This window comes from Mastacembelus armatus, chromosome 17, assembly GCF_900324485.2.
Source record: "Mastacembelus armatus chromosome 17, fMasArm1.2, whole genome shotgun sequence".
NCBI classification, from domain to species: domain Eukaryota; kingdom Metazoa; phylum Chordata; class Actinopteri; order Synbranchiformes; family Mastacembelidae; genus Mastacembelus; species Mastacembelus armatus.
In genome coordinates, this window is record NC_046649.1 from 6,987,034 (window position 1) to 7,006,946 (window position 19,913).

At 39.3% G+C, this 19,913-nt stretch overlaps 1 protein-coding gene across 7 annotated transcripts in view; it reads left to right on the top strand.

The window, feature by feature from the left end:
* ctnnd2b (catenin (cadherin-associated protein), delta 2b) overlaps positions 1–19,913 on the top strand; it is a 151,541-nt gene that overhangs the window by 35,117 nt on the left and 96,511 nt on the right. For 6 of the 7 annotated variants that reach the window (XM_026314351.1, XM_026314349.1, XM_026314352.1 and 3 more), the window contains one exon: positions 11,697–11,809. In XM_026314351.1, coding sequence (XP_026170136.1) covers positions 11,697–11,809 — 113 coding nt within the window. Of the gene's footprint in view, positions 1–8,487; positions 8,662–11,696; positions 11,810–19,913 lie in introns of those variants that run through there. The other variant, XM_026314354.1, reaches the window with a different exon arrangement.

Consider the following 19,913-nt stretch of genomic DNA (forward strand, 5'->3'; position numbering starts at 1 on the left):
ATAGAATCACGAGACTTTCAAATTCTGTATAATTTGTCCAGGTACACACACCTAAAAATATACCAACAACACAACCTACAGGTGGGACAGTGTGTTTTAAAAAGTAGTCCATCGTTCTGGTCCAGCCTGAACTATCTATCAAATCACTAAGATATCGACGATCTCCTGACTTTTCCTCCAGGTGCCACTGTATGGCCACTGTTTTTGTGTGAATTTGGTGGATTACCAATAAATATTGATATGCATGTTCCCTTCAGGATTAACTGTAATCACTTTGGTGATCCATTGCTTTTTATCTAAAATATCAATGCATTCATCATTTTGGTTCATAATCTAATATTAGCAAAAATAATAAAATTTGTTTTTGTTTTTTTTTGTCCTAACAAATTGTTTCAAGACCAACCTTATCAAAATGTCTGAAATAAAATGGGAATTCAGTCTGATTCTCAGGCTAGGTTCAATCTACTGAGTTGAGCTATAGTTGAGCTGATATTTCAAGTACAGAAGACACTTTTGAGCTCCATTACTTTGTTCACATGCACAACATCTTAAATAGCCCAGCAGAACCTATGTAGTGGCACATGCAAATCAGATGAACTGCAGCTAGGCTTGCTTTTGTATTTAAAGTAAAAACCAAGTAAATAAAAAGGTTGCAGTCATTTCAAATGATAACTTGATGATAACTTGTAGTATAACTGAAAAAAATATCTCCAATTAAGATTTTTCACTGCTCATGATTGCCAGTTAGATCAAGTACAAGGTTGCAGTCACCCAAACCTGACATGCAATTAAAGTTTTCAAGCATGAAAACACAATGAAGCTAAAAATGGATTGTGGTCCTCATTAGAGAGAGCAGGCACATGTGTTGTGTTTATTCCCAAACTGAAAAGCACATTATATTACAGCTACAACCTCCATTTCTATCATGCTGGCAACATAACCTCCTACTGTGTTTTTACAAGCCACAACACTGGCATAACATAAGTTACATCAGATAGAAAAAGATGTTGTTGCATTTCCTGTCTTGTTCAAGAAGAAAACATGAGAAGAGCAAGAGCAACACCAGTAAAAGCTGCTAAAAATGTAGGCACTGAAGAGGAAAAAAGTGCAGCAGAGAGAATACAACCAGTGGACGGAAAGCACAAAGAAGAATATCTGCCACACAGCCTTTCCGCTGGTTATCAGTTCTGAGTTTTAGGCAGGATGAGATGTTTCTCCAGCCTCTCAGCCACATAATAATTCATTTGAATCATGGTCCTCTGTGGAACAGTTCATTCCAATTGGCACAACAGCAGAAAATAGCTTCACTCCAAATTAGGAGCAATTTAGGTTTAGTTAATTGAAGTTATACCTGTATTTTCTCTGTAAATCTAATTCAACTTAACTACAGTCATATTATTGTGAAAACCATTGGTTGCACCTAATGTTTTCATATGGTTTGACTTTTAAGGAACAAATACTTCCATACAGTACTTTCCATTTATCACTGGTGTTATGTGTTAGATGATAAAAAAAAATCAGCCTTACATTAACTATAATCACTTGATGATTAATTGGGTTCTTTTATTGGTGTGTTCAGCGATAATGAGTTCTGTCAGCCTTTCTTCCCTCTCTTGCTGCTACTCTCACTTGTTTACTGAGGATTAATTAAGATTTGTTTAGCACTGACTAACTTATTAAATTGCCAAATATAGTTATCTTCAAAGTTCACAATAGAATTAGGCACTCATAAGAAGTGGTTTTAAAATGGATCAAGTTTTTTGTGTGTGTGTTACACGGGCATGTAGAAAAAGGAAAAGCTGAATATGTAAGGGATTTTGGGAGGAACTGTGTGAAATGTCTTTTTAGCTGTGCACTCACTTCCTCCCTCTGAATTAGTGTTTGTGTTTGAGAAAGTCTTTCTTTTCCAGCTGAAGGAAGACTGGTGCGTATATACGGAGAACTCTTGGAACATCCTCTCCTATTTTAGACAGTATTGAAGTGCCTGCTCTTTCTACCAGCTGAGCATCTTTTTTCCAGCTGAATTGAACTGCACCTGGCAGTGTTTTTCCACCTATAGATAGCTAGTTAAGCTAATGTTAGGTTCACTAATTGATGAAAAACAACATCCATGGCTGACATTATTGCTACACAGAGTACAAAAGGTCATGTGATGGTTTACCCAGGTAGTTGGCTGTTGTAACCGTGCAGACAACTTAGCTTCCACAGCAGGGGAATATTAGATAGATGTTAGATAATATGCTACTCATGAACAAGTTTTTTTTTTTTTCAGAGAACCTTTTTTCAACCTTTTAACAACCCTGTGTTATGTCTGCCAGTTTATTATACAGAGAGCTAAGCAGACAGATAGATAACGCCTTTTATATCAGATGAGTAGATGTTTAGTGCTGTTTGTTGCGTGTTGTATTTGCATATACTGTACACACATATTTTCAGTCTTTCCTTGTGAAATTCTCCGTGGCGAACCATGAGCTGTTCGGGGAATGTTTACGATGTCCACACAGTGCACCATAAAATTAGCTAGCTGAAAATATGACTGGATCAATTGTATCTACGGGTTTTTATTTTATTGCATTTATTTGTGTTTTCAGCATCACCCTGAAAATCAAGAAAAAAAATTACCACCATTGAGAGCTGCCTACCTTATCTATCAGTTAGCATGGCATTTTTAAATAAAATTAATTAATTGTTTTTTTTATGTAATATTCATATTTTTTCTCAATATTTCTACTTATCAAAGATATTTCTCCTGGGCCTCTCTAAAGGACACAGAGGTCACACCAGCAGGTGTTGCTTTTAATGAGTTTTTTTTTTTTTTTCTTTCTTGTAATCATTTACAATTTTTTTAAAGCAAAGGCCATCTGTTATTTTAATGAATAAGAAAATAACTGAACCGGTGCTGAGCTATGGTTAGAACGTATATTAAATAATTTAATATACAACAGTTAGAAAGGTACATAATGGTATAGTCAAGGTACTGTAAATATGCAGACTGAAGGTAAGGAAAAGAGAGTCATCTGAAATGAACAGACAAAGCATTGAAAGCATCCTCAACATGTTTAAACTGACCAGCTTAACGTCGACTCGAACACTGAGCAAACACTCACAAGCCACTCAACAGAAAAACCTGTGGCTACAGAGCAAGAAGCATGTAGGGCGGGAGCTGAGTGCAGTCCTTGAGTGGCACTATAATTGCACAATTTCTACTGTATTAAACACATAGCCAGCCTCTTATTCCTCTTGGTCTGAAAATCTCATACATTTTTCTTTTGCAACATATTAACACTGTTCAACAAAAATGTATAGATTTTGTGAGTCATATGGGCTCATGACCTCTACCATAACTACTGGTTGCTTCAAAATACATTCATATCATTTTCATTATTTGCTGAATCTGCCAAATATTTTCTTTTTTCATTAAGTATTTTTGAAATGGCATGTCAGAAAATAGTTTAAAATGGCTGTTTCAGTTTCCAAGAGCTGAAGCTGACATATTTAAATATTTTGTTTTTTTCCATCCAGCAGTGCAATAGATAAAAAAAGGTTCCAGTTTAGTGTTATGAGACAAAAACAGAAGCAAATGTTCATATTTTAGAAACTGAAACCAGAAAATTTTTGCTAGTTATGCCTGGAAACTCAAGAATCAGTTCTCAAAATAGTTGTCAAAACACTTGGCTATTCATTTTCTGTCAACTACCTAATCAGGCAAGTAACTGTTTCAGCTCCATGTAGAGGATTTTTGTTGTTTTTTGTAAACCAAGTCCACACAAGTGAGCTTGCAAAGTATCTTTGATAAATTGAGGGGAGGTAGAACCCTTCTGGTCAGTTGAACTTCACTAGATGGGAACTTTTTGAAATGGGACACAACTTGGGCCAATGGGACAATCTTTCACACACAAGTACAGGTAATAACGCAGATTAAAAGAGGCCTTTTGTGATCTCGTCTGAGCATAAAATGTTGTTCTTTTCTTTTGCTCATTATCTGCTAATTATCTGCTAATTTTTCTTCCTTTCCAAACAGCACATGCAGATACAATGTTTTGGTTTGTTTGTGTTTTTGGAGGAATAGAATGTTGATTGCCAATCCTCCCAGCAACAGGCAATAAACTGAGACAAAAATAACAAGGCCACTAGGTGTTTCAATGTGATTAAAGCAACAATGTCAAGAAAGCTCTAGAGAACCCTTTAGATATTTACCCTGTGTCATTGCCTTGAGTTTTTAACAACCTCAAGGTTTTCATTTGCCCCGCAGTTTGAATAAACAATTTTACCTTGATGCAGGGTGAACTGTTCAACAAAAACACTGAATATGTTACAGTTGCTCATAATTTTTTATGCCTAATCCTGCACTTTAAAAAAAGTTTCAGCACTGGCACACTCCAGATATACAACCACAGTTATCAGAAAACAAAACAAATCTCTCTGGTTTGATCATGTAAATAGTTTTGGTGTCCAGAGAGCACTAAATCCATCTCCCTGTGGTTCTGCAGTTTTTCTTTTCTTTATCTCATTTAACTTCTCTCTCCTTATTCCCCTGGTCTCCGTTTTTGTATCACACCCCACCTCCTCATGTTGGCTTGTTTACCTCTACCTCTGGGAGAACCTTGTTACTGAGTGGATGTACCTAATAATTTTCTAGCCTAAAACAGTAGCTCCAGACAGCAGTGATCTTATCTATATAGCTACCATGACATTTTCTCATCGAACGGGCCCCCTTCTGAAACAACCAAATGCCAGGCAAACACCACAGGGCACAATTAGACTTCCTTACACTGCAGAGAGATGGGAAGACCACTACAGCTGGGACACACACACATATACACTACATACTCACCAATTTTGCCCACCATTGTCCTACAGTCATTTATTTTAGCATACCAATTGCTTTAATAGGGTTTTCAGAGGCCAGCCTGTTCCTGTTAGTTAGTTTCCACCAACTCTCTATCTGTCTTATCTCTATGTTATTAATAGGCTGAGACTGGAGCTGATGAGCACTTGATTGTAGAACCTGCTTATTACAACATAGTTAATTGTTGTTGTTTTCATCTAATTGCTTATCAAGCTAGGTTACATACACACACACACACACACACACACACACACACACACACACACACACACACACGAACACCGGTATGTTAGGCTGGTATCAGTGAGTGTTTGTTTCCACCAACATGATGGACTTCATGTTGTGGTTGTGCAGTACTCCTGTTGTATCCACACCCTTAAAGCACTGACTGTTAGGGGATTCTTATTATGCACCTCTGTTGCTTTCCATTAATTTCAACACAGTATAAAAATCTTTTAGCAGAGCCTTGAAACTTACTTGAGTTGTGTAAAGGATCTACTGTAGATAATAATTTGGAACTCAAAAGGAAAAACTACCAATTTAACACATGAATGTTTCCTTGTCATGGGGAGAACGTGTCAGTCTGTGAAAACAGTTGCATAATGTCTTCTCTTGCTCAAGAGGGCCAATGGTGAAAATGTTATCTTGGTTTATGTTCAGAGACTTCAAATACGTAACAGAAAGGCTGTGTTACAAGAGGCTGCATCAAGGACTTTAGACCTTGACTCACACTAGAAAGTCACAATATTGCAGCTCTGCTGCTTTTACTTTGACCATTGTTTTATGTCTTTCTGGCTGCTGGAGCACTTATTTTAAAACATGACACAACACACACACATACAAATATAACACAGAAGCACTAATCATGGCAGCACAGGAACAAGCCCTAAGTGCAAGGTCAATAGAGGCTGGGGTGTGTTTAAGGCAGGACCCCAGGTGCAGGCTGTGCAAAGCGGCCCCTGAGACAGTCCAGCACATAACAGCAGGTTGTAAGATGCTAGCAGGCAGAGCATACGTGGAACATGACAACCAAGTAGCTGGCATAATGTACAGGAACATCTGTGCTGAGTATGGGCTGGAGGTCCCAGGATCAAAGTGGGAAATGCCCCGAAGGTGGTTGAGAATGACCGAGCTAAGATCCCGTGGGACTTCCAGATACAGACTGACAAACAGGTGATGGCTAACCAACCAGACATAGTGGTGGACAAACAACAGAAGAACGCTGTAGTGGTAGATGCAGCAATCCCAAGTGACAGCAACATCAGAATCTTTCAATATCTGAGATCTCTGTTCATAAGAGCGCAGTGCTAGGATCAGCTATGATCCCGCACATGACCCTTAAGCTCCCAGGCTAAGTGATTAGTTTTGTTTACTCCCATAATGATAGGATAAAAAAGCAAAAGATTTAATAGAGGCTGAGATGTCCTAACTTAAAGTCTGTAGTATGTCTCCAAAAATCACTATTCCTACATTTCCCACAATGCAACCAATGATTGGTAAATGCCCACCTGTTTCTAACTCCATTCATTCAGTTTATAACACAGGTTGTCTTACAAGCTTATAAACTTGCATATTCCAAGCCCACACTCTAGAAAGATCTTTAAAAACCATGTGACATTACTGTACACTGTTTTCACAGAAAGTCCTATTCTACATGACAACCCACAGTCGAAAATTATTTAATGTCGCTAATTGGCACAAACTGCATGAATATATATGCACTTTCCACACCCCACATCTTTTACCCACCTATGTCTGTGATTAAACCCGTGGTCAGTACAGCCAAAACAGCCCTGTAATCTGAGTCAAACCAAATTTGAATAAAGAAATGACTGGAGGCTGGAGCTTTGCATGTAGCATGCTGGGATATCATGGTTAGTTTAGGTAGAGAGGAAGCTCAAAAGGTGGGCTAAGGAAAGGCAAAAACAAAGAAAAAGATTGTTGATAGCGACGTCTAGGATTGAAGACATTTTAAACAGGTCTTCTTGGTGCTTTGGGAAGTGAGCACCTGTTGGGAAGCCATGAGTTTGAATGTGGAGTCAGATTGCATCTGGGTAAGAGATGGTTGTGCATCCTTGTTATGTTTTGGTTTTTGTTTTGTCACTTGCTCTGGAGGAACCTTAGGTAATCTTATCTGCTAGCACTAGCCATAGCACACCAAGTGACGGCTGGTTAAATGCCAATGTAGTAATTTTCTTAGGTTGCTTAAAACAGTTCTTATATTTTATTGTAGCAGAGGGAAGTTAAATAAAAGTGGAAGATGCAAAACTAGTAACATGGTATCTTTTTATGGTACCTCCACTGGAATAAACAGATTTAGCTCTTTTTGCTAATGTAAATGCTCCTCCCACTGTGTTTGTGCAGCATAATGCAGAATACACTGACTTTGATTTTTGCGTTTGTTACCGAAATAGAAGAGTATTAAAATTCATTTCTACCATGAAATATAGACTGAGAGTGCTACAATTAAAAAGCAGTACTTCTGCCTTCTAAAGGGGCTACTTGGTAAGCTAACTGCTAACATGCAAGCTAATGGGGGACATGCAGAACACCAAACTCCTGTACCTGGATGGCAAGTGAAGGATCTCATTTGCTAACTGGCAAAACATGCTCTTTACTCTGCAAACTGATCCCTTTTACAGAGAGGGTTATACTAAGAGGCAGAGATGAGTTGTATATCAGTGGTGCAATTAATATCTAGCTTCGTTTTGGACTCTTCATTCTGTGAGACATGGACTCTGCCAGGCCAGTTTCCTGTTGGCCATTGGCTTCATTTCTTATGTCACAGTTCATGAAAGCTGACCAGTATTGTGTTAGCTTACTCCCTCCACAAACAGACTGAAAGCAAACTGATTTCAGACTTACATTTTGACATGTAACTGCTTGTCTGACAGGGCAAAAAATGAAACACAATACTACGCTTCATAACACAAAATCAGCCTGTACACATAATGGCTGCTAATTGACCCAGAACATCTTGACATGCCACTTCTTTGCATAGCTTATATGTGTGTATCGGCATTTAATCCAAATGATGTGACCCCCTGCAAAGTTATTTCCTGTTTCAGCCCATAAAATCTCACTGAGGCAGAACATACAGTGTGTGTGTGTGTGTGTGTGTGTGTGTGTGTGTGTGTAGGCATGTTGATATGGTCTGCAAGTGTGTTTAGTTATGTGTGTGTTATTGTGTAGGAATGAATCTACTATTTTCAGTCTGTGCCTGCCTCCATATCGTTCCCCGTCCATCTTTTGTCTTTCCTGCCTCCCTCTTTCTCCCCAAATCCCTTCTTGCTTTTCAGTGTTGGTGGATGGGGGGAGGAGGCAGGAGGGAAGGATAGAGGGTGGGTACAGATGGTCTAGTCAGAGAGAGAGAGAGAGGGAAAGAGTGACTGGCGAGTGGCGGGCTTTTTTGGCAGGGTCGACCAGTGGGAGGGCCCATTGTGATGCAACGTTGCATAAATAATGCCACGGGGCTTTTGAATGCTCTGTTGCCATGGGGACCTTTGTGCCTCAATGAACACTGTGTGTGTGTATGTGTGTGTGTGTGTGTGTGTGTGTGTGTGTGTTTTTTGTTTCATGGCCCCTGAAGAGGGAAGACAGAGAGAGAGAGGGGAGCTGCAGCCAGCTCAAGTGACACTTGTTGTCTCTCTGGCTCTCCATGTCTTTCTTCCTGTCTCTCTATCACTTGCTGTGGCCAGACCCAGGACAGATGAGTGTTGGGAGGAGAAGTGTTGTTTTGACCAGACTGGAGCAAAGAAAAGCAGGAGTCTTTGTGCATTTGTGTATCTCTGTGAAGTATGGTCCATGTGAAGGTATGTGTGCTATGTATGTTCTAGTCATCCCTTTCTCAATTTTGCTCTTTTTATTAATCCCCCCCCCACACACACACGTTTCTCCCCTTACATTCCATCATGGTCAGGGTCTTCCCATGCAGTAACAGGTGTCTGCCCTGAATTGGAGGGAGCAGAGATCATAGGGAAAAAAGGGGGAGAGATCGCTTTTGTTTGGTTGTTTTCAAGAAGCCTTACAACCAAATTCTCACGGCTCACCATCCAGCTAGTTAGTCGGCTCGCTTAGCCTCTCAGCCTCTGAGAGAAAAAAACAGAACACAAGCTTTTCATCTTTCCCTTTATCTGCTGTGGAGATGTTACCCCAAAGTAGGTTGTTTTTTAACAGTTTTCCTCTTCTTTATATCAGCCGATGAGGGGGTTTGGATGGATCTGACGGCAGAAAATCAGATCAGAGGGGGAAGTGTGTGCTTTTTCTTGCATGCAGTGTTGTTTGAGATGTAAATGAGGACTGCGGACGTGGGCTTCCTAACTCTCTTATCACATTTCTTGCAGCTTCCTAGTAGCTTTTTGCAGCAAGGTGACCGGTCTGTGTTTGCATCAAAGGATTACAGCTTTTATTTTCAAAAGATCCTGTAAGTGATGAGTGTGCCTCTGAACGATGGCTGAATTCATGCCATAACTTTTAACATGATGACTGATATTACCTAGTTTTATTACACACCTTTTATGTAGGCGGTTTTTAGAATGATTTACTATCAGCTGAGTAAATACAGTGAACACAGAATGGGTTATTTATTTGTTTTTTAATATTTCTGTCAAATAGCATTACTTTTATCTGCAGTGCAGTGTGAACACATCCACGCATTATGTTAAAATTGTGTAAACAGGGAAGAATCTGCATGTTGCAGTCTCTGCTTAATGGTATTTGCACTTGAGAGACTTAACAACTCTGTGTGTGTGTGTACGATGGAGCTTCTATGCTTGTAAGGACCAGCTTGAGTATACTACTATGGGAGTGGGGACATTTTGGAAAAGTGGGGACATTTTGTCTGCTACTCCCTTTTTCACAGCATTTTAGCATCAACAGATTGTACAGCATTGACAAATTTTCTACTTAGCCTAATTAAATGAGAGCAGCTGGAGCATTGTATGTGACATTTGGTACTTGCACAAAATGTTTGATGGAGTCAGCATGAAACTATATAACCTGTTCGTAGGTCCATACTATATATCTACAACATGACGCTATTGCATTTATGTTTGCATTTGCCTCACACACATTTGCATATATGGCAGGCATGTTTATACATGTGTGTATGAGTCTGTGTAAATAGAAGATGATGCATAATTACAATGAAATTTGCAATTTCATTTGTTAATCTGTTATAATAAGGATTCACTAAGCCTGGAGCTGCTTCAGGTACAATCATTGATTAAGCTCTTATGGTCTAGTACTCTGATCATTGTCTGCCAAACACTTCTGAGGGAGAGCATTGTGTAATTGTAAATAGTGTTCTTTCATACTGGGAAATATGCTTCTCTCATATTTGTCTGCAAACAGAGAAGTCTAACTTCTTTTTCACTTTTAATGACATAGAGTTTGTTTTCTAGATGTAAGTACAGTAGATGGAAGCTGCTGGAACCTGCACTAATGTGCAACAGGACATTTGCAATGTAGTTGAACATCAAGCCAAATGAAATATATCAATTTCCACTCACCTACAGATCAGAAATTTTTAAATCATTTATATGAGCTCTCTTTCAGAATAGCTTCTTTGTATTCAAATGCTGTCTGGGGAACACTAATTGATTGTACAGTACATGATTTATTATAATTCCATCATTTTTATTGTCTGGTAACTTACTGGAAAATTGTCACAAGACAATTTAAGATCTAATCATGATTTTAGAACCAGTTCTCTGGTGTGCAGGCACTTTATGTTCTTACATTGATTTGAAACAATCCACAATCCACTTGGATTATTATTATTGTTTTTTTTTTTTGCATAAATGGGTAAAAATCAGTTATGTTTAATCAGCTATAATGATCACAGCAGCCAACACAAATACTATAATCAGCTGTTTGTTTGTTTGTGTGTGATCAGCTAATTAGTGGTTATGCAGCACACATTGAACAGCATAAATTAAGCATAAAGACAGTGTTCCTCATGCAAAAACTATACAAACAGATTTTTTTCTTAAATGGGAAGTGTGAGTTATTTGTGACTCAAGCAGTTTGAAGTAGCTCCGACAGTGTAAAGTGTATAGGCATAGGCAAGTGTACAGTGCAGTGTAAAGGCATAGATTAGGCTAGTGACCAGATACCACAAAAAATGTATAGGTTAAGTTTGTATGTTGTATAGGGTTTTGGTGAATTAGACTTGTAACAATTGTTACAAGCTAACCTTGGAAAAAATAAAACTAACAAAAATTGAATATACCATTTTTGCACGAATACATCACTATTTACCTTTTATGCACAATTTCAGTTTGAGCATAAATTGTATTTATTTAGCAAATCTCAGAGTTTAACTTAAATAGAAAATATATCATATTTTTTAATATATCATATTTTTGAATGTGTAATAACATCTAGCTGTATGATGACAGTGTTTCTGCAGGAGGCGCTACACTACAGCTAGACATTATATCTTTAAAGGACGTGATGGTGTGGAGATGATTTATCAGGCAACTTTTAGACAAAATGCTTTAATCTGAACCAGCCACAATATGTCACAAAAATAACAGAATTCTTCTCCTCAAAAATCTCCCAAACTTCCCCTATTCCAAGTATCCTAGTGTCAGAATAACAAATTTTTACTTTGTCACAGTTTTCTGACATTATAGACTCTTCTCACTGAATAATTATCAGTGTGAAACTGGCAGACACGGTGTATCTGACCTGTCTCCTCACCACAGACTAGATTTCATTTCACAACAATTAAAAATGTGTCACTGACAAAGAACCCAAAATAATTTTCAGGATGACTGTAAATTTGTGTCAGTAAATAAACAGATTTTTTTGACGGCCGCTTTCTCTCTCCCTCTGTCTCCAGGAGTTGCAGTTTGAACGACTGACCCGAGAGCTGGAAGCTGAACGACAGATTGTTGCCAGTCAGCTGGAGAGATGCAAACTTGGCTCTGAGACTGGAAGCATGACTAGCATCAGGTGTGTTTGTGAGTGCATGTGTTTGTGTCTCACACCTGTCAGATCCTCTTCTGTACACTTTACCTGTGTTTGTCAGCTGTGCTTTTGTGGGTGACTGGCTTCACCTGGTCCTGTTAGAGATACTCTCCTTGATTTGTGTCCAAAATGCATCTCTGTTGTTTAAACCACAATTTGAAATCACTGTTGTTTTGATTCTTAAGTTAGGGGGAGTAATGCTCCTGCATTCCTTTGGCTGCTATATTATGTTCCTTCTATTTTCTCCAAATACTTAATGATGTAGTAGAAGATCGGTTGAAGTTTGGTTAACACATGGAAGAATTGAAGAGATGGATAAATATGGTGACCACTTTCCACTTGCATGTTTTTACCAGCTGACATGTTGTCTTCAGGATCCTGGGGTGCTATAATGCAATCAAAGAGTGCATGTTCAGAGGTGTTTTGTGTAATATTTTACAGATTAAGTGAGACATTGTTAAATATGAACAAAAAAATCAATTATGGACAGGACTCTATTTAATTGTTACAGAATCTTTTTCATAATACAGGTATAGATAACACTGACCTTGGGTAGCATGGTGGTTCAGTGGTTAGCACACTCGCCTCACAGCAAGAAGTTTCTGTATTTGAACCCCCTTTGACCTGAAGCCTTTCTGTTGGCATTTGCCTTTCACGTAAGTCATAGTTGACTGCTGCTAACTTTCTGGCTGTAGTTTGTTTCTAGGTTTGGCAGTGATTTTTTATGTTAGGCCATTTTATTTACATTTCAGTTTTACAGTACTACATAGAAACAGTTTTTACTGAGAAATTTTTTAGATTTCATTTCAGTAATTGTGCTTACTTTAGCTCACCGAAGAACACATTGTAATTACTAATGTTATCCCTCTTCTTGTTTTCCAAAATAGACATACAGAATAACAAGGAGGTGAATAGAAAAGAGAGCAGTTAACTAGAATAAGTATTTTTTCAGTCTGTAACTTGACACCTCTAGTAAAGCTAATTTTGTGTGCGTACTGTGCCTTGAGAAAGAATATAAAGCTGTCAATACTTTGCTGGCAGATAAGTGTTTATTGATGAGATGAAGTTGCCATCTTGAAGCTATTAACAGTGCATTACCTACATGTATCTTTAAGCTGAGAGGTGTATGAGGAATTGATTCCTTTGCACTGAAAGGATTTGAACTTGAAAGACATCTTATGTTAGACTGACACTTTTAATTTTATAGGGAATCTAATCTGATTATGTGACCTGAAAAATGGCCAAAGATACGCTCATATGAAGTGTTACAGCCAAAAATATGCATATCTCTTATTTTAGATTTTTTACACGTTCCTCATTACCAGAAACAGACATCTGTCATAGTGGGAATATACAAACCTAATCTTTGAAATCTTACTCATTTCCAAGGATATGTTTTTGTTTTTATGCAGTAGTAAAAAACAAAATTGCTTTCTTTTGCAGCACAGTTGTGCCAACTCTGTCAGTATTACTCTTCAGGTTGATCAAAGCAGCTTTTCAGTAGTTAAAATGAATTTTGGCTCAGGTCTATTGGCACAAAAACAAATCCTCATTTTTGCTAACAAAATGTGATATTTATTGTCCAGTAAAAACTGCTATTGCTTCTCACAAAGAATCCAACAACGTGCAGCTGTCACAGGAGTCCATTGTTCTCTTCAGGGCCTTCATTTTTTGTGAAGAAACCAAGTAAACTGTACACAATGTGGAGGGACTGACATATTATCTGCTGCTGATTGAGTTTGGACCTGAGCCTCGTCTCTGCTCTGAGCCCAAAGAACACATTCTACACATCACATACCAGTCCCAATGCGAAAGCAACACTCCTGACACAATAGTGGTAATGCACTTAGCCTGCCTCTCAGGACAATGTAACACGATTAAAGCCTCTGTCTCCATTTCTCTCTCTCTCACACACACAAACACAGACTCACGCTCACAGACGTACACAATTCATCATCTTTTCTCCTCTTTCATTCCACTAAGCAAGTGGGGATTCCATCCGTCTCAAACTAATTACTCATCTGCTGCCATTGTAATTCTCATTTCAATTTGAGGGGTGGACCAACAAAGAGTGGGAAGATGGACCAAAACCGATTCATTCACAAGTCCAATTAACCAGTGTATGCATTTAGCTCTTCAATGGTGTCACAGGGCTTTATTGAGGGCCCCAATTTAAAACAGCAGCAACATGGGAGATGGAAGAGGTGTAGAGTCCAAAAAATACATCTTCCACTTCATCACCCAGCTGTACACAGATGGAATAAAGGCTGCCATCTTGCTAACTCGATTAGATGGGTCCATTATTTAGTGAGGTACAGTGAGTGTTGGGGATTACACTGCCTTCTATCGCTTTTTATAGACCATTCACTTTGTTTGACTTGGAGGTAATTACCAAATGAACAAATGGTTTGACACAAAACAAGTACACGTACGCAATATGCTGAAGGTGAGTAGTGCCTAGAGCTTGTAGGATTTATTGTTCAATTACCTCTGTAACATTAGTATTGTTGCTCTTCTGAATAGTTTTTATTCATCGCTGCTTGTCCTGGTGAACACGACAACTAATTGGCATATACACTACAGTACACTATCTTGGTAGCATTTGTGATGATACTTACTGACACTATGCACACTAAAATAACCTAGGAGCTTCAAAAATATTTTTAACAGCTTTGTGGAAATCAAATTAAATTGAAATTGCTGCAGTTGGTTGCCACTTTTATGAATAATGTATTTTGTCTTGAGAAAATGAATACTTTTCTCATCTTTGTTGGCTTCCATTCACTTTTTGTTTCCTGTTTTTGATTAGCAAAATGATACATATTTATGTGTTTTAATTTTTTGTATGTTGGATGATGTTGTTGTTTTGCTCACCGCTCTTGTAGTATTCCAGTTTGAGACGTTTAATTAGGCGCAGCCCTCTGGGCTATCGCTATGAGTCATATCCCCTCTTTGCGCCTGCGCACTGAAGAGAAATTCATTTATGCCCACCACGTGATCACGTGTCCGCAGCTCCCATATATAAGAAGGTGGTTTGGGCGGGCCCTTCCCTTTCTTTTCTTCAACATGACTTCAGCAGACTGCGGCGACACCAGAATCTGCGGCGAGTGTGGTATTGGCTACATCTTTGGGGATGACCTGCACCTCCACTGCATGGGCTGCATGGGAGCAGAACACGCTGGCAGAGCCCTCACTCCAAGGGCTAACTGCGCATTCTGCAAGCGGCTGCCCCTCGAGGTACTCCGCCAGAGAGTGGACTTTTTCATCCTTGCCGCTGAAGAGTGCTGGCAGACCGAGGAGAGGCCTCCTCCCTCTGCTCTGCCCTCCGCTGCCACGGTTCCTCCCTTCTCTCTCCCCGCCGAGGAAACTCCCGGCCAGGATGATGAGCTCGAACCCATTCTGGACTTAGCCTTGGATGCAGAGTCAGACGACTTTGCTTCCTTGCTACGCCACTCGCAGGAAATCTCCCCGCCCCACCCCCTCCCTTCCGGGGAGCCGGTGCAAATGTCTGCCGCTAGTATGCTACCTGAGCGGCCTACGCTGTCCTCTACTACGCCTCTACTACGCCACATGGCTCAGCTGTTACAAGAGCTCCATCATGACGGCGACTAACAGATGTAAGCTCCCCGTCCCTCCTGAGCTGGTCCAACCTCTTCGGGATGCCCACTTAGGCCGGTACAACCCGCGGCAGGCGCCACACCGTGTACGTATTTGGCCTTGCACCCTTTTGGCAGGGCGTGGGCGCGGGAGCCATGATTATCGCCTGAGGGCGAGACGTCCCACCTGGTCTCAATCTCCCGGCCACCTCCCTCAACAAGCGATTGCTCCAGCTCCGGCCCCTTCCTCCTCGGACCAAATACCTCCTGCTGCCTCCCAAGGCTCATAGGCTAGCCTTTTATGAATAATGTATTTTGTCTTGAGAAAATAAATACTTTTCTCATCTTTGTTGGCTTCCTTTACTTTTTGTTTCCTGTTTTTGATTAGCAAAATGAGACATATTTATGTGTTTAAATTTTTTGTATGTTGGATGATGTTGTTGTTTTGCTCACCTCTCTTGTAGTATTCCAGTTTGAGACGTGCCACTAGTAAGAGAACATTTTGGTCAGGTTAGCGTTACTGCTGCTAGCTACACTTTCCCGCTGTCAGTTGTCAAATACTGTATCTAACAGCAGCATTAAAAAAAAGGCACGTTTTCCATTCTTCAGATTTTTATTTTATTATTTTCCAGCAAACTACATTAAAAAATGCTTTCAGAGGTCTTGTGAAGTCCATACCTTGGTGGGTCAGAGTTATTTTAGTGGTAACAGGGGAACCCACACAGTATTAAGCAGGCAGATTTAATGTTGCGGCGGATTAATGTATGTAGAAGTAATATATAATATAATAATAATAATATATGTTCTATCCTCCAGTTACACAGTGTAGTAATTAACACAAAAATCTTGACACAAAGGCCTCTAACAGACTGTCTTGAGAAATTAGGCTTGGAGAAGATAGGAATTGTTTTGTTGCGTTTTTTATTTAGTCATACATGATATTGTTTCTTTTCAATTATCCCAAGTTCATTATAAAGTGTATTAAATGTAAAATATGGAGAGTAAATATCTTAAGAATGTTATGAGTTGCTTCTAAGATATGATACAGGTAGAAGATTTGAAACTTATATAGAAGAAAAGAAAGTACATTGTTTTTCTTTGAAAAATTACAGCCTTATTGTTCTTATTTTTCTGAGCAGCACTTCTAATTTCTACACCCAGACAAACCACAGTTTTATGACCAGTGGCAGAACAATAGCTGTGTGGGGTTTTCAGACGCCTCGGTGGATGGCTGTGCTACACAGGTACATTGAAGAATGGGACTATTGCACTGTGCTCTGAGTGGCTTTTGAAATGCTTGTTCTGTTTCATCCTTAAGGTTGGAATCTTGAGAAATAAATGGATGGAGAGAACAATAACATTTTAGAAAGATTTTGAGAAATACAGGTGTTTTTGGTCGAACAAATGGAATCTACAAAACTCATTAAAAAGATTAATCATGTAAGTCAGATTCTTCTTTGGGTTAAGTTAAAAGTCTTTACTAGTTGACTTCATTTGTCTTTAACATTTGGATATGGAAATTCTAATAAAAATCTAGTACTGTGGTGCGAGATACTGGGTTAAACCACAGAAAAGGTGAATTATGAATGAGTGTTAACTGCAGCAGTGTGCTGAGGCACTGGCAGTTCAAGAACCCACTGCTGTTGTGTTGTTAAAGATAAAGACTTTCAGAGGTGCTAATGAGTTCTTCAGCTCTGCCTTTGTTTCCAGTGTTAATCCGTCACCACAGGTCACAGTGTCTGCCAGGGCATATGCTGCTTCTTTATCACTTCAAAAAGCACAACCCCACCGCATGACTGTGTGTGTCACTCTATCAGTCAAACCCAGACAATGTTGTTGTCTGTGAAAAGATGAGCATGACAGATGTTTCCACATCAGTTAAAGTAGCTTTCACCCTCAAATGTCATGGTTGCAAGTGATGCTTCGGTGGTTGTTCTGCTCTGTGATGAAAGAAGAGGGGGAAAGAAACAGAAGAAATTGTGAAGAACAGTTTTTACAGTTTTAATATTGTACCGTTAGTCTACTCTGTCACTTAACCACAATTTTCATCTCTATTCTTTCGTTCAAGCCTTGTGGTTGCTTCTGCAGGTAAAAAAAATGAGGGTCTACATAATTTTAGACAAAACTTATAACCACAACGTGCTCATCGACAGGATAACAAGTTACTAATGAATGTTTTACACGTTTCATAAAAGGTGTACATTAAAGTCAGATTAAATGTGTAATGTGTAGAGTTTTGTCTCTTACCAGCTCTCACTAAAGAAATTGAATTTTGCCTTAGGGGAAGCTTTGGCTCTAATTTGTTATTCTGTTTCCCTCTCAATCACTTTTATATTATCTTGTTTTATTTGCCTACTTGTCCTATCATATTTTTTTAGTTCTTTGTATGTCTTCACTATCTTTATCTGACCTCTTTTTAAGTGTCAGCCACCTTTCTGATCAAGACCTAAGGATAGGATGTTAGACCCGTTCAGTAAAAGGTTCATATTTGGAGCCATGTAGCTTTTTGAGTTGGATTTCTTTATACATATGAAAACACATTCAACACCCATACCCAGACGCACATTTACAAATAAAAGACATTGAGCTTGAGATTGGCCAAGAAAGATGGGATGAGAGAGTAAGCACAGAAAGTATTCAGACCCCTTCACTGTTTTTTTTCATTCTATGGTTTTAAATTTTATGGTCATTGTTACCCAATACTCTTTAAGTTCAAAGTCACAATGACAAAATGAAAACATGTTTTTGCAATTTATTTGAAAAACAAAAACTGAAATCTCTTGTCTACACAATCTTAATTAATGCTTTTGTAAATTCAGTGGGTATTTCAGTTGGTTGAGCCCCTTTGGAAGCAATTGCAGCTTTGAGTCTTCTTGCATATGTCTCTACACACCTGGATTTAGGCAGATTATCTCGTTCGGCTTGGCAGATCTTCTCAAGCCCCTTCAGGCTGGATGAAAAGCATCCTTGAACTGCAGTTTTCAGGTCTCTCCACAGATATTCTTTGGGGGTTAAGTCTGGGCTTAGGCTGGGCTGTTCAAGTAGAGTCAGAGACTCCACTGTCAGGATGAAATTGACCAGGTGATGAGCAGTGACCGGGGTTTGCTAGACATATTGCGTGGAGTTCTTCCCAAACATTTGAATTTGCGTCTCATCATTTCTTTTTTTTTTACTTATATTCCTTGATCAAATTCTAAGCCAGCTGTCATACATTATGCCTTTTGTTCAAAGCCATTCTTACTCAGCTAATCAGTTTGACTGAATGGCCCACTGTAGGAAGAGTTGTGGTGGTTCCAAACGTCTTCTATTTCACAGTTATTGAGGCCATGGTGCTCATGGGAACACTCACAGCTTTAGAAATGGTTTTATACTCTTGCTCTGATCTATGCCTCACCAGTTTTATCATGGAGGTCTATGGAGAGTTTCTTGGAATTCATGGCTCAGTTTTTGTCCTGGCTTGTCGTGGAATTGTTAAGACTAACCCACATGTGCCTGTATAAACTATGTCTTTAATTCAGTTTGGCACAGGATCTCAAGATTTTAGATTTTTTTTGTTAATGAGATATTTTACGTTTTGATTTCTAATAAACAGCACAGTGGTTAGCACTGTTGCCTCACAGCAAGAAGTTTCCTGGTTTGAAACCCATCAGGGGCCTTTCTGTGTGGAGTCTGCATGTTCTCCCTGTGCTTGTGTGGGTTTTCTCCAGGTACTCTGGTTTCCTCCCACAGTCCAAAAACATGTATGTCAGGTTGATTGGTGACTCTAAATTGCCCATAGGAGTGAGTGTGAGTGTGTGAGGTTGTTTGTCTCTATGTGGCCCTGTGATGGACTGGTGACCTGTCCAGGGTGGACCCCTGCCTTTCACCCAGAGAGAGCTGGGATAGGCTCCAGCAGATCCCTGTGACCCTAAATAGGAATAAGTGGGTGCAGATCCCTGGGACCCTGGTTAGGAATAAGAGGGTATAGATAATGGATGGATGGATTTCTAATAAATTTCAAATTTTACTTTGTCGTTATTGGTTATAAAGTGTACACTGATGAGCAAATATGATATTGATATTGATATTTTATCTATTTAAAATTACATTAGCAAAATATGTGCAAGTACACAAAAAGGAATCGAAATCGAAATCGAAATACTTTCTCTCTTGGTGTCCCTCTCTACCTTTACTCTGGCTTCAGGGCTTCAGTCTCTTTATCTGATCATCCAAGTGGACCTCAGACAGTGAGCACACATCCAGTAAAAACAGCTATCTTAAATTTGGTGGCCCTACAGCTGCAAGTCCACTTTGCTAGCCAAGGAATAGCCACATGCCAGGGCAAGCTGTTAGTCAGTTTTGACTGTGCATATTTGCAACATTAGTCTGCTAATTGGGTACATGGGTGGTTGCTTCTCTGGCTGCTGAGTGGTGTATATGTGTGTGTGAGGGTGTGTGTGTGCGTGTGTGTGTGTGTGTGTGTGTGTGCGTGTGTGTGTGCGTGCGTGCGTGTG